The sequence below is a fragment of the Monomorium pharaonis genome, chromosome 7 (assembly GCF_013373865.1).
Source record: "Monomorium pharaonis isolate MP-MQ-018 chromosome 7, ASM1337386v2, whole genome shotgun sequence".
Lineage (NCBI taxonomy): Eukaryota > Metazoa > Arthropoda > Insecta > Hymenoptera > Formicidae > Monomorium > Monomorium pharaonis.
This window is the reverse complement of record NC_050473.1, coordinates 12,753,256-12,768,883: the sequence shown is the minus strand read 5'-3', so window position 1 is coordinate 12,768,883 and position 15,628 is coordinate 12,753,256. Positions and strand designations below refer to the sequence as shown.

Here is a 15,628-nt window from a genome sequence, read left to right as displayed (position 1 = left end):
TCAATTATGTTTAAAAAAATAACAGAAGAATGCAGCATGTGGTACGTTTTGTTCTGGACAGTGGGACACGGCTGTTTTATCGTCCAGATATCATATAATGAATGTATCCGCCCTCGTGAAACTCCGAATCCGTGTACCGACCGGAATAACGACGGATGGAAGCGCAACAACGATAACGCTCTCCGTTAATTATTCTACTCGCTGGGAGGAAAAAAAAAAGGTATGGAACCCTGGCGCTGACTCGCGCGTAGTAACCTTACTTCCTGGCTCGTTATTTCGTCGTTGAAGCCGGCCAACCGTATTTGGGTATCTCGACGGGCGATCGCTCGATGAAATTGAGCGATTAGACGTGTGCGCCGGAGTCGTCGGGGAAGACGAAACACGACTACGAGATTTCTCGCTATTTACACACCGCTAAATCGGATAACGCGCTCTCGCGGTCCGTTCTCGCTCGAAGCATTCCTCTTCTTTAATTGCTCCTATAATTAATCGTCGATGTCTCGGTGAAACGAACGAGCCGTGTTTCGCGAGACTCGTGTTTAAATTCGCACGAAATTTGCAACAACCTCCGGAACTCGAAAGTAAGCGATTATTAGAAACGTCTGACGCACTAGAGTCGAACATTACATGTCACAGATAAGCGATATCGAGAAACGCAACAAACGCGTCTTGTTCACACATACAAATGAATAAATAAGGAAATACTCACTAGCGAGTCCACCTCCGGATCTGCAATGTAGTATGGCTTCTCTTGTCTGATCTGTAACACACAGACACACATGTGAGAGTGTTAATAATTGGATCCACAGTAATTGCGGTATTAAAGACGTCGTACACGGACGATCGTATCGTCTCAATGTACATACATATATGTATAGGGGGATGCACACACGAGTACAACCAAACCCGACGTCACACCTCCCTCCACATCTTCCTACCTCTTTTCTTTAAGCGATTTCCTTCGCGTGCTTCCTCTTAATTGGACCCCCACTGTTCGATTCGTACGTATAGAAACGGAAACGCGTCGGGGAACGCAATGGAATCCCGGTGGCAAATCGCGGTGAGAAGGCAGACAGTGATAGAGGAAGCAGAGAGGCAGTGAGATTCTCAGGCATTTTCATGGCGCCGCGTACAGAATGGAAATAAAATTATTATTTTTGTGTTTTCATGTTTGGCGTTCGGATTTCGCGATGAAAAAAGACTAAAAGAATCACACAGCTAATCTCATTAACAAAGCCAACACATTTTAAATCTATAGGATGAGTTATGGATATTCGTCATCAAATCGAATAATCAGATATATTTTTCAGGATCTCCTCACTATTCTTCCTCTCCTTTCTCTATATAGATCGAAATATGTTTAGCGCTAACTAAATGCTATATAAATCAATTGTCAAACTAAATTAATAAGAAAAAATATACATTTTTTAAAATTTGGTATTTCACCCGTATTCCATTTTTATTTCATAAGAAAGATTACAAGTGCGAGATTCTATAAGTTGTAACATCATTATTTGTTGCATGCAACTGGAAAATACATTAACAGTCCCGAAGAAATACGATGAAACTCCTCAGACAGATTGAATAACAGTGTCGAAAGTATCCAAAGAATCGAGAAATGTGAGCTTTAGTCAGAAGAGCATCACTCGTCTGTGAGAGAAAAAGATCGGATAATGAAATATTGTCCGCACGCAGGAATTCCCAAGCAAGAGCACACGTATTCATGAGCCGGAATTCTGAGTGGAGAGTTCTCTCGAGCTCTCTCGGTTTAATATACAGATAATGAAGGCATCTCATGTGACAAAAATACTGTCAACTGCCCGTAGGGAAGGTAGAAAGAAGGGTTAATTCTTACGCGACCCTGTCATCGCGCTTTTTCGACCATCTTCGGGCGGACGGCCGGATAGCACAATTACAAATTGTAAACAGTCTATTCTATTTCCTGCGATGGCTCTTCTCTTGCTCTTTTAGAGCTTTCCACACAGTTCTTCCTGAAACAGTGTAGGTAGTTGTTTATATACGTGTAGGTTGACGCATCCGTTCCGCAAAAGACAATTCGTGAAATATTATTAAAGAATTCACGATGTTTAGAAGAAAGCAATAGAAATTGGGGGGAAAAAATCGACTTCGAGCGAAAATTAAGCATTTAAATTCTACAATGGTTGCATTATATATTCCGTCTAACTTACAAAGAAAATCGTTTGTATAATAATATAAGAAACAACTCATTACGATATTGAAACAGTGCTAAGACGATGTCTGCTCCCGTAGGAGGAAAAAACGCGGTATCATCGTACGATGATGGCGGAGGAAATCGACCGTTCGTACGAGGATGTTCGATGAGAAAACAAACATCGATAGATGCGTATAGAAACGTCAGCATTTGCTTGCTGTCAGGCGCATAACTCAGTGCGCGGCGAAGGCGGTAAAAATATTGTGCGATAATATTTAGAGAATGCTCTCGTTCCGGCACGCGGGGTGTCTGTTCAGGGCGACCTCGTGTGCACGTACGAACAACACATGGAGGAAAATACATACGCACACGTATTACATACGTAGTATGCGCCGATCCTGCCGAGAGATATACGAAGCAGCTGCTTTGGAGGCTGCTGCTGTTGCTGCTCTCTTGCCTCTGCTATTGCTGCCGCCCCCTCGAACCCTTCGTAAAACCCTTCCCTTCTGAACAGTTGGAGAATTCTAAGCAGACCGGAATACGTGACACGAGCGAAAAATTTTCTAATTTCTTTTCATTTATTTCTCAACATATTAAATAAATGTTCAATATTCTCTATATTGTTTCATTTTTTTTTCATATCTTGTGATAATAATGCAAAACATCGCTTTCAGTAATTACGAGAATAACAGCGCGGGCACTGCTAAATTTTTATCTTGTATAAGTGCTTTTTGAAATTAAACGAAAAAGAACTTTTATTTTCTTAAGTGTTGCATGCTATTGGATTTAACTCAAGTTTTCAATTAAGACGATAAAAGGACAAAACTTCTTTCAAATATGAAACAGAGAAGACATTTAACTTTCATTAACTAAATTAGTAACTGATTTTTTTCATATTTGTTAAAAAAAATTTCATGTAAAGTCAGGCATCTCCAAAAGATTTCTATGCTATCGTCGCATGTTATTGTTAGACCGTGTATAAGCAAAGCATGTTTGAGAATGCAATAAAGATAATGATTTTTGTTGTTTGCGAGTGATGGTAACTTAAAAAAGATATTTTTTAAACAATAGTAAATGATCCACAAGGACTTTTAAGCATACGCGAGAAACGATACACGCGTAAAAAATTACAACAATTATTCCTCAAGATTTGTAAATGTGAATCATTTTTTTACATTTTTTGCTTCGACCATTCAAATAAGGAAACTATTTTACAGTCTGAAATATTCTTCCGAAGTAGAAGCGTGCGTGACAGAGAAAATTCACTTAAAAACTATCGTTTCAAATTTTTCTATTTAAACTATGCAAAACGTTAAAGTTACTTTGAAAATGCTCCTTCTAATATAACCACCAATATGATTATAAGCTATTCGAAATATTTATAAATATTAAATACAAATCGATATTTAAATTAGTGATAGTCAATGAATGATTCAAAGTGATACGAATGACTGCACGGCACGTGTTTTTGCCAACGACATGGCACGAGAGACCGCCGCGCGCCGCGCCGAGAAGAACCGGCACAGCGCGTGATACCGCGTGATCGCTATCGCATGGTACCACACGTCAAAACGGGGAGATATTTACGCTAGAACGCGATAATTGCGAAATTGTAGCACGGCAAGACCGCCGGCGATAGTCGTGTAGCTCGTAACAACAGGATTAACCGTGTATACATACGCCTGGTGTTGAAACAATTAAAACGGGAAAATCTAAAACGTGTGTCAAAAATGCAATTCAAAATAATTCTAAAAAATTAAATTTAGGTAGCGCTCGAGGTCCTGATGCTTTATGTTTCACAAATATTCGCACTCGCATCAAAGTCTCAACTTTCACATTATTCAAAACAAATACAATATGCATTTATAACTATTTTATACCTATATAAAAATGTATCAAAAATAACATTCTTGATTACAAATTTTTTAATAAAATATCAAAAATTTAATTTAAATATCTTTAATTTAAATTTTTGTTTAATATTTTAATGTTTGATTAAATTTTTAATTAAAATTTGACAGTCACTACAAGGATAGTCTAATTCGCCGATAACGTCAAAGAAAAAACCGGTTCAAATTCTCTTTCATATCTCTCCGCAAACCTTACGCGGGTTTCATTTAGTTAATCGACTTTGAATCTCTCTCTCTCTCTCTCTCTCTCTCTCTCTCTCTCTCTCTGATAAATATTGAATCCTTATAAAATATCCATCTCCGCCTTGATGACTGAATCGCTAATATATAATTTGCCAAAAATTGTCGAAAAATTGTTCGAGATACAGTTTTCTTAGGCTCATATACATATGTCTAATTATTTTTCATAAAATTTCTATTGGCAAAATAATAGATTCACAACGCAATTGATAAGTGTTAAAAATTAATTATGCAACAACATTCTAAAAAGTCGAATTTTCGCAAATAGATTAGTATAGGTGAGGTTTCATTCATAGTCAAGAGAAGCGACGCTCATTTGACCGGCCAGATTCATGTAAAAGTGTTCGTGAGGTGACGAAGCGCAAGTAAATTTTTCGACGTGATCGCCAGCGATGATCGCGAAAAAAACGAGATGCCTCTTTTGGCGGGTGAAAAAAAGGCGCAACAAAGGCACAGCGTAACGTAGCGCAGCGGGAGCACAGCCGATGGCACGTTGCAGCCAGCCAACGTAGGCAACGCGAGTGCGCGCGCGAACCGAGGTAGAGAACGAGGACGAGAAGTTCCTGGCGAAGCAGGCAAGGAGAGAGAACGAAAGTAGAAGGGCAGAAGGGGGCACGGAAGACTGGAACATCGCGGCCCCATAGGGCACACGATGCCGTGAACTGCAGGAAGGGGGGGAGGGATAATAGTGGACCCATTGAATAGATCAATTTACAATGGCAGAAAATGAGCAGTTCCCCACTCCCATCTTGCATCGCATGCCCCTCTCGACGCCTCTCCGGTTCCCCTTCTGCCATCGCCGCGCCGCGCCGGCTCGACTCTCCACGCTTCGGTGCTTCTCACGATTCGACGACCGCCGTAGTCGGGCCCCAACTGAAGATTGCGCATGCTCCATGGTTCGCAGCAGTCATGGCGCATGCGTGCGTGCGTGCACGCACGCACGCACGCACGCACGCAGGCAACGCGAAATAATCCCGCGCGCAGCATGCGGCCCTTTTGTCGTACGGCCCTATCGCCGCGGCGGCACCGATACATGGGGCGAGAAGGGAACACCGAGGGACAACGAGGGCACGGCTCACACGGCACGGCACGCCTCGGAAACCGCCGCAAGAGGATTGTCACCTGCTTATCTGCCAACATGCATCGTCGCGTGTGCGTGAGAGACCTACGCGCCTGCCTAGTGACGGCCTTCAAAAAGGCAACGCTTTCTTGAATATCGATTCTTACGCCAAGTGTTGATTTGTCGAGATGTACGATATTACATATTTTAATAAAAAAACCTACAGGTATCCTAAGAATGTAAATTCCTAAAGAGAATTGCAAGACGCAAGAAAGAGAAATTACATACAACGATTTCAATTGATAACATTAAATTGAAAACAATCTTCAAACCTTTGCGAATCTTGATAAGTGTTAAAAATTAATATATTACTCGCGCGAGAATATCTGATTGAGATAATAATCGAGTGTATCGGTTAACAATCAATATAAACTAATGATAACTATCTCAAACAAATGTTATATACTTGGTGTGATATCATATACGGTCTAAAAACAATAATAGAATGCAACAATTTTTAACTCTTTAAATTACTTCGTTATATATCAATTTCCTACTTCACTGACTACGTGTGTTATTAATTTATCGTTATTTAAAAAGCCAGATATACAGAAGAGAATATTACATGACTTTGAATTTCTATGTCTCGGCATTCTGCAGATTTAATCACGGAACTAACGTGGACGCTGAAGAAGAAAAAAATATTCGAATATAAGACGCGCGGTATCGTATCGAGGCACACGGCATCGTCGCGGAATAAACATAGTCCCGTATAGTCATAAGCGTTATTTCCCGTCGGCGCGCGTTTTGAAATGCACCTTATGGTACGCCTTATTAAGATGCAAATATCATGTCAGTTTCGCAACACACCGTCGGGATACCTTCGACGGTATCCACCAACGTAATAACGTCGACGCTAGCTCGCGGATAAATAACATAGGAACACGAGATTCGCGCGTCATTTTCGTGAATTTCACTACGCCCCGACTCCTACTCCTCTATTGAAAAAGAAAATGATAGTGGAAAAAAGGTAGTACGCACTTGATTATCTCGAAAATCTCAATACGCCGGAAATTTGGAGCGTTCTTATCGTCTGGTGCCTTTCGGCATCAACGCGGCAAAATAATGTATACATACAGGTCGCCACCTTATCCTACCTCGCGCCGAGGCTTAACTCTTATCGTTATCTCAGCATAGCGTTGCTCAAAGCCACTGCTACCGTATTACCGACACCCTATATTTAGATGTAAGACTCGACGAATTTCTTTTTCTTCCAGCGATAATAACGCGTGAGCGTAAGTCATTCGCAAAAATTCTCGCGATCGCATATCTATTGTGCACACAACGGCGCACTGTTAAAAACTACTATATACTATCTATTACCTCTGTTAAGAGTTTCAATTAACGATACATGATGCATGATCACACAAAATCCTATCGTATAGGCTCGGACGCATAATGATACATAAAAATAACTGGAGATTACAGCTATCTAACAGTGCACAGTGCAATGGATCCGATACCGTCCAATCTAAATGTGCTGAATTCGTTTGCATCGCTTCACCATAAGCAAACGAGCACGATAACATTTTTATTGCCCGTTCTATCACCTCGACTTAATATATTGTCGTGAATGCTACATTTTTGGAAAATTACGTAAAAAAAGGGGGGGGGGCAAGTAGGAGTGAATGAATTTTTTTCATTACGCTTCATAAAAAATGTCATTTTTAATGTATTTCCGACTAATCACGTATTACATATTTCAAGAAAATTTATTATTATTCACAGTACAAATAACCGATAAGTTACATGTGCCCGCGCTTCTAGCTCAATATACCAACGCTTAGTTACATAAGTCGTTAATTAGTTCAACATCTTTGAAATAAAACACTTCTTCTACTTTTCTACCGAATGCAACCTTCTACAATAATCTTCTAACTGTGTAGCGTAATATTACGTTAGTGATTAGTGATGCAAATGCCTGTGACGAGCTGAAAACATGATCTGATACAAGAAACGCGGAAACGCGCGCGTTTCGATCGGTACACCACTTTCCGAGACCTTCGGATAGAGACCTACGTGCGCGATCCGGCACGCAGACGGCGAAATGGTATGTTTTAAAAGGTCCAAATCGTTTCACGGCATGCGGCCCCGTAGGCTCTCGAGTTACCTACGCGTGTCCTTGGGGGGACCTGCCTCAGGTGAGCCGCTAGAGGGAAAGAAAAAAATAGGAAGCGGGGAAAGAGAAAAAACACGCTCACGCGCGCGAGCGAGCGGGCGAATCTTCTACCTCGTAGCTAGAACGGAGCTCGTATACCCGGGGCCCCAGGTCTTTCAACGGTAATCCTAAAAATAAGTCCCACGGATAGGCACAGGGTTCTTCTCCGAGGCTTAAGGCACGCTAGCGCGAGTCTCGTGCGTGAATCTACTGTTTCGGGACGGAGATGAAACGCGCGTCCTCGTGACTCATGCGAAGGCCCGAAAATCCCTCCGGGACATTCTCTCACGGAAGAATCGTGCGACAGTTTGCCGAACAAAATCCTAAGATTTTCGTCAAGATTTCGTCCAAGGATTTCGACCTTTTAAAACGTACCAAGAAATTCGAATCTAAAAGCGGCCCGTAACTGTTCAGAAATCCTCTTATCTTTAAGCCATTTAAGCGAACCGGTATACAATTTAAAAAATCCCAATCGTTCATATACGATCGTTTATCGATAGATTTACAGACCTCTAAAATGACCTATTCCGTAGGTTAAGAAATTCATAAATTCGATTACATCGGGCATTATATATTGCAATGACACGAATAAGACTTACCGATCCGACATAAAGTATATCTATCTACATGTATATATAAATAAGTTGTTTTCTATGCATTCAATATTTTGTAAACTTACTTGTTTTGAGAAAACGGCGATGTCCTCATTGAAGCTTTCTGACGAGCAAACGTCACCACCAGCTACACCGGGCTCGCGCGGCGTACACGTTGCCAACTCACACTTTTCGAATATGAGTGCGAGAAGCGGGAACAGGGGGTGTCTGAAAGAAGAAGCGAGAGAATGCGCTTAAAGATAACGGGATGGCACTTTCGCAGGGCGAGTAAGTTCTGCGCGAAAGTAATGCAGCAGATACGCATTATGATGCTAACGGAGCGTACCGAACCATCCATTTCGCAAAGCAGCGCCGATCTCGGTAGGCATGCTAATTAACGTCGCAATCTTTCGAGCTTCTGGCCGACGGCTTCTGGCCCGATTCATTTCTGCGAAGAGACGATAAATTATTATCCGATGCCCGCGATATTATATAACGAGCATCGGCGCTTGCGAAAGGAGGCGCGAAAATCTCGAGCGAAACAAACTTGGCGTTCATGAATGTAATTAATCGAGATCGATATAATTAGCAGATCCCGGACGTGTGTTGTAACGCAGAAATATGCAGTAACTTGTTCGTGACGACAAGAGTCTAAATGAAATGGAATGGGACACTCATCGCAGACTTGATTTCCACGCCACGAGCAAGTAGTCTCTTCGCAGTATTCTGAGTATTCTGATTGTTCGTGTTTAAAATAACGTTTCTCGAATCGTCGAGGCGTGGCCCGTGCGAAAAAGCGATCTGAATCGACACAAAGTTCACGCGGCGCTGTGGTAGACCGGCCGCGCGTTTTTCTCTTATCCGCGCGTGACCGACGGGGTGGGCCGCCTGTTAGCGCTACGAGGACGCAATTAACTCGGACAACCGTGGTGGCAGAAGAAGCGAAATTCGGCGTGAAGCGCTTAACCGAAAAGCAGGCAACTGCTTCACTCCCGGTCGCGCGGAAAAAATGATTCCGACGTCCTCATATGACCATTACATTTCGTCCCCTTCCTGCATTATCTGCACACACGGAAAAACGATATTATAAGTGAAAAACTAGACCACTGGCTAACTATCGCAGTTGTATTTTTTCTGTTCCTGTTCTAATTACAAACTCTTATGTAATTGTACATGTGTAATAATATGATTTCCTATTACATCAACATTTTCTCACACTCCAAACTACAACACGTGTGTTTTATATTTGATAATTTTTTTTTCTCTCTCCTTTCCTTCCCCTCCCTCTCTCTCTCTCTCTCTCTCTCCCTCTCTGGGACACACTATCAAAAATTACTCAACTTTTACTATTTCTCCTTAGTTCAATTCATAATTTATTCGTGATACGTGGACACGCATGGACTGTATATCCAAGGACAAATTGAATAATGACAAAGGATGATCAATAATAACGAAGAACGGGTCTCCCTTGCCAATAATTTCACCAGGGTGAAATAACACGTGTATTCGTGGAAAACTGCAAATTCAATAGGTAGGCTATGCTAAATAATGAAAAACAGACGCAAATCGTTCTTACTTTTCGCTATGTTAATCCTAACTCACTTTGTATCGATGCGATAGATCCAAACACGCGCCTAAAATAAAGTTTAACTACTTATATAAATCAATAAGTATTATTTAAATAAAATCGGCTCGACTCACTGTTTCTTAAACGAAAAAAGCTAAGCAGAATAAAGTCACTGTGTTGACGACGATGTAAATAACTGCGTTGATAATTAGAATTTGATAAAGAAATGTAAAGTGTTGCAAAAAAAAAAAAAGCATTATACACATATCAAGAATTCTTAAAGCGATTGGAGAAGAGAAGGAGAAAAAAAAGGAGAGATTGTACTGCTCGATACAATGTAAAATCTAATTCTTGTGTATATAAGCGCGTGTTACTTATAAAGTACGCTTACCGATGTGGCATTAGGAGGATAAGATAAGATTAGGCCGGTGCAACGTTGTTGCAAGCATGAATTTAATATCGAGGTTTAAAGTTGACACAATTTTGTGACATTCTAGAATTATTTACTTGTTAATAATATGCAACTATTTTACTGTAAAAATAAAAATCACAAAAAATATTTCTGTTTAACGTTTACAATATAATTATACTGAATCGTTTACATAAAATTCAACCTTAGGGCAATACGCAAAAAGCAGACGACATATTTACCATCGCGACAATGCAAATGCATTTGACGTCATTTTGAAGTTAAACGAAGCTTACATCAACTTCTAATTTGCGTTCGTATCATTAACATTTTACTTTAGAATTTGTTAAACGATCAGTCGTATGTAAATCAGAGACACAGGTGGACAAGAGGTGATAAGAGAGCACATATAATCTAAATACAATCCGTAAAGTAAATTTCCACAAAACAACGCATTTAATTTGTATGCACGTTTATTTAAGACGAATGTTACCGAATACAGTACTAGAAACTGACAATGCTATCCAACAAATTACACACAACTAAAATACCACAGCAACAAGAAAATAAGCGTTAATTTTCTTTATCTTCTTTTAAACACTCAATATCGACAAAAATTTAATAAATATGAAAAAGTTAGAGATATAAAATTCTTTATCTTAAGAAAGTTTGCAAGTGAATAAATCACAGTAAGCATTTCTGTATGGCTAGCTATATAAATAGACTACATCTCTATACATACGGGGTGTACGACGACGACGACGCGCGACGTCGGTTAAAAGTGACCATTGACACGGATTTTTAGCTCGCGGTTCGTCCCGTCCCGTCCCGTCCCGTCGTGGGGTTATACAATTTCAAAGACGGCGATGAAACCCTAGAGGGGTCTCGGCCCTCAAGTGGTTCGAGGGAGAGAAAAAGAGAGAAAGAGCGGCGCGAACGTGGTAGCCGCCAAGGTGGAGGCGTTGTGTGCGCATGGTAGCGGGTCGCGTCTCGCGGCGTGGCGGACATAAAACGATTCGGAACGAATTTCGACAAATTGACGTGGCCGCCGCGAGCAACGTACTCGCCTGCGCGCTAACCTAACCGAACCGAACCTCCACACTGAACGAACCGCCGACCGGGCGAAAAAAAGTCCCGTCGACTTTACCCCTTTCGCCCGCCACCACCGCGGTGTGATCTTACCTAGTAGTCTTTTTTTTTCTACTTTCTCCTTGTCCATATCTCTATCGCCTCTACTTGCCGCAACTTCTCCTCGGTTTCTATCCCCAGCACCACGGACCGTCCACCACCGGATAATCGATTTAACGCAACGTCGCGCGGTAATTGTTAATTTAGATTTTTCGCGCGCTCCCAGCCGTATTGAAAGACTCCTCTTCTGACTCCCTTTTACGCTTCTAATGAGATACGAAGATGGCTAAGGCGCGGTTCGCCGAAGAGATCGTTTTCTTCTTTTGACTAGATTCGAAAAAAGATTTTAAAAATTGTACGGAACAAAGTGACAATTGCTGTCCCCCGCCAATACTGCAGAGTCTAATCCCGCGATAAGATTCCCGTTTTCTTAGGCTTCTGTCGTTCTCGCAAGGCCAATTGGATGCCACAGTTTTCCCTTTTTACAGGCGGTCAAGAAAACCACCGAGCACGTTACAGGCCGCGATTGAACACGGCGGTACTTTAAGTGCGCGTTTCTCGAAAACGCGGCCGCGCGCGGCGCAACAACAAAGTGCAACGTCGATGACAAACGACGGGCAGAAACGAGGTGTCAGAATGACGGAACCGCAAAAGGTAATGATATGATTGGGCCGTTGTACGCTGTACGGGGGATGTTTGCGGTTTTGCGGTTTCCGCCCCTCAAATCGACGCCTCTTCCCTCCCCCCCCCCCTCTCATTCTTTCTCTATGCCTCCCCTACTCTCTTTCTACCAGCTCTTATTGTTGCGTACAAGCATCGTCAATTTTACGCCACACCGCAGTTTACGATTTGCTAAACGACAGTGACGCGTTTTCGCGCACATAGCTTAATTTTGTTGGCAGCGTTGTAATTTCAAAAATGTCTTTCAATTTTGTCACGAGTGCGAGAAGATCGCGATCCTAATACTGATACAAATAATAATCGAATATAAAACGCGAGTCGGCGAAACGACAAGTCAAGAGAGAAAACAAGCAGAAGAGAGCCAAGGATAAAAATGATGTAATAAGTGTCATCACTCGCAAATTTAAAGCTTTATAAAAAAACATTAAATAACGCTTAATTTCTACAAGACACTTGTGTTACTTTAATTCCAATAAAGAATGTGTCAGATTTGTCAAATTAAATAATTTATTCGTGATTATTCACTTGCTAATAACGTAAAGCGACTATTGGTTGGATCTTTGTACAAGAAAAAAATGTACACTAAAATCACAAATGATATCGTAAAAATTTTTTTGTCAAAAGTTAAATAATATTGATAATGCTAAGATAAAAAAAATAAATACATTTCGAAATCCTATTCTATCAGCTTATGAAACTACTTTGAAGTGTCAGAAAACATAATAATTGAAATAAGTAGTAACTCCGAAAATTCTTACACTTTGTAAACCATTCAAGTGCTAAGGAAACTATGAGAAAAATATGCATATCTCTGCATTCCTTTCGCGAGTCATTCGTAACAGAAAGATGACGACAATTATTTGCATTCCTTCGCATAGGAAATTAAAGTTATATCAATTAAAACATGGAATGTATTTTTTATGTATGTATTTCTTATTATTGTATCGTGCGATCGATAAATCGATTGAACGATAGTGCTTCTCCGTCTGTCGGGCAATAAATTGTCGCTCGGATTTGCGTAAGACTTGTGAGACGTCTAATCCGTAAACGACCCCTTGCATAAGCCGCTAAGATTCCAGTGATTGGTCAGTTTCGTCTTCACGTTACATCCGGTTACATCTTACGTAAAACTTCGCCAGGAGAATCTCAACGTCGCGTCGTGATGAAAAATCATCGGAGATAAGATTCCTTTTCCATGATATTTTAACATTTATGACGCCATGTGCCACACATGGAATATAGTATTTTGTACCACGGTTTAAATTACCAAAGTATGGAAACAAAAAAATATGTATGTTTATTATTTCCATTATTATTATTAAAAATTCACCCAAAAAGTAGTGTAAAAATATATATAACATAGTTTTATTATAGTAAGTAGTGAAGTTTTATTTCTGCAAATGTGTAAATATCTCTATTTTTTACCTTTTTATTTGATTACAAAGTATACACGTTAGTAAGATCCATCTCTATACATTTATGCAATTTGATTTAAAAATTATTCTATCCAATAAAATGCATCGAGACGTCCCTGATTTTCTCTTTTTGCCGCATCTTATTACATTCGAGCATGAGCAGTATCAGTCTCTTCGCACGTTGAAAACCCCACACGATTTAATAGACGAATTAATCGAATCGAATGAAACACGAGACAAAAATGGCTATAGACTCGTACGACTCAATCCGATCTGACTCACCAAAAGCGTATTGTATAAATCGGGATTACTTTGCGACTACTTTTAACAGTCGGGTTTTTTTAGCGCAATAAAAAAACATACTTAACATGGTGTGAGAGAGCATAGGTATTCTCAGAATTTACCTAAATAAAAGAAAAGATAAATATTTTCAAAGATTCAAATTTTACACGCGCACGCACACGCACACACATTGAAAATGGTTTTAAAAAATAAACTTGTATCCCTTTGTATCTCTTTCATTAACTTTTCAAAATTAATTGCAAATTTACCTTCAATGCTTTTCAATAAATTCATCAAAATAATTTGAGATACCGCTACATGATAGGAGCAAGGTCCTCTCGGCAGCGAAAGAGCGTACGTATACACGCAGCAACCGGGCCGAAAGCACTCATTCCAGCGAGGTACGCGAGGCGGCAGCGGCGACGGCAGCGTGTTCCGAGAAAGTTGTGGAATCTCCTGCTCGGGTCGGGCCGGGGCACACGACGAATGGACAAATTACAGGGTGCACGGAATAATGAGGCTCCCGTTCTAGGACGTACATCAGAAATCGGGGCATCTCGCGACTATAAATCACGCGCGGAACACGGCCGCCGAGCCGCTCTGTAAAACGGCCAATTGACGTGTTTCAGCTTGTACGAACGATGCGCGTGGCACGAGCTGTTATACGGCTACATTTATAATAACGTACAGGGAAATAAATAATGAAATTTTTGCGACAAAAATAAAAAAAGAAAAGTACTACGTATCGCGATATGATATTACAGTTGGCTGTTTATACTATCTATGCTTTCATGCATATACTTTATAAAGTGTAACCTTGCAGTAGCTTCTTATTAAATTTACATATATATTGCCGTCAGCTTTAAGCGGGAAATTTTCGTGTAAAAATAGTCTAACGTATTGTCACCGCGAAAAAAAACGGAAAGTATCGTTAAGCTGGGGACAACTCGTTGAAACGTGGTTATCTCTCGAGTTAACCATATGGTAATGGTATTCTGTCCGACTTTGCGATGTACCGCAAAAACGATATCGCGCGTGATACGGAAAACTGAACATGCTACTTCGAAATGTAACGTCAATATTATTCGAAATTGAGAATCCTAATGATAGCAGTAAACTATGTCGACATATTCTCTTTCGATATTTCGATAATTTAGCAATCATTTTCTGCTTGATGCTTGCATATTTTAATAGTGTAACTCCGATATGGATTACGTATTATCATGAAATATATTCAATAGCATTTTCATATTTCAGCAAAATTTAAATTTTGTTATTATTAATTCAAATAAGAAACCAAATGTTTTAAATTGCTTTTCAATATTAAATTATAATCCCACTAAATTCACGATTGTGCCATTTTTCTTAAACATAGTCTCTAAATTGCAATCAATGTATTTTCAGGAATTTCATGGATTTTTCACTAATTGTAATTTAGACAGAGTGCTATCGTTATGAGTTTTATTATATATAAAAATAATAAAATATATTTAATAATCTAAATGACGAAAAAGTATATTTTTTTAATAATAATGTCAAAAGTTTAATATTACTAACGAGTACGGTATCGATACGTATACTCGTACTCGATATAGCCAACTCCAATCACGGAAAGAAAAAGAAAAAGATCATCCTCCTTTCGAAAGCGAGGGAAGAAATCACACGACGGCTCGTCCGTTACGGGCAGTTGTTGAGGCAGGTCGAGTAGAGAGACTCAGAAAATCAAATGGCCACAACAAATTTATGTGTGCATTTCAAGTTCGTCCCGCGATTGCTCTCACACCTGTTTCTCGCCAAAAAATCCCGCTTTGGAAAATGAAACCTCGATAAATATCGATATATATCTTTATGCAAATTTGACAAGACAAACGGTAGACAGATTATCGCAATTACTAAGTAGAGATACGTACATTTGTATTCAAATCCATATAAAGTTGTGTGTATTTTAGAAG

The 15,628-nt window shown here is 40.1% G+C and overlaps 1 protein-coding gene across 7 annotated transcripts in view; it reads right to left on the bottom strand.

The window, feature by feature from the left end:
• Window positions 1-15,628, bottom strand: part of LOC105831116 (homeobox protein homothorax) — a 361,421-nt gene that overhangs the window by 333,798 nt on the left and 11,995 nt on the right. For all 7 annotated transcript variants that reach the window (XM_012671023.3, XM_036289789.1, XM_012671021.3 and 4 more), the window contains 2 exons: window positions 8,281-8,422; window positions 710-760 (listed from right to left, as the gene is read on the bottom strand). In XM_012671023.3, the coding sequence (XP_012526477.1) occupies window positions 710-760; window positions 8,281-8,422 (193 nt within the window). The remainder of the gene's footprint in view (window positions 1-709; window positions 761-8,280; window positions 8,423-15,628) is intronic.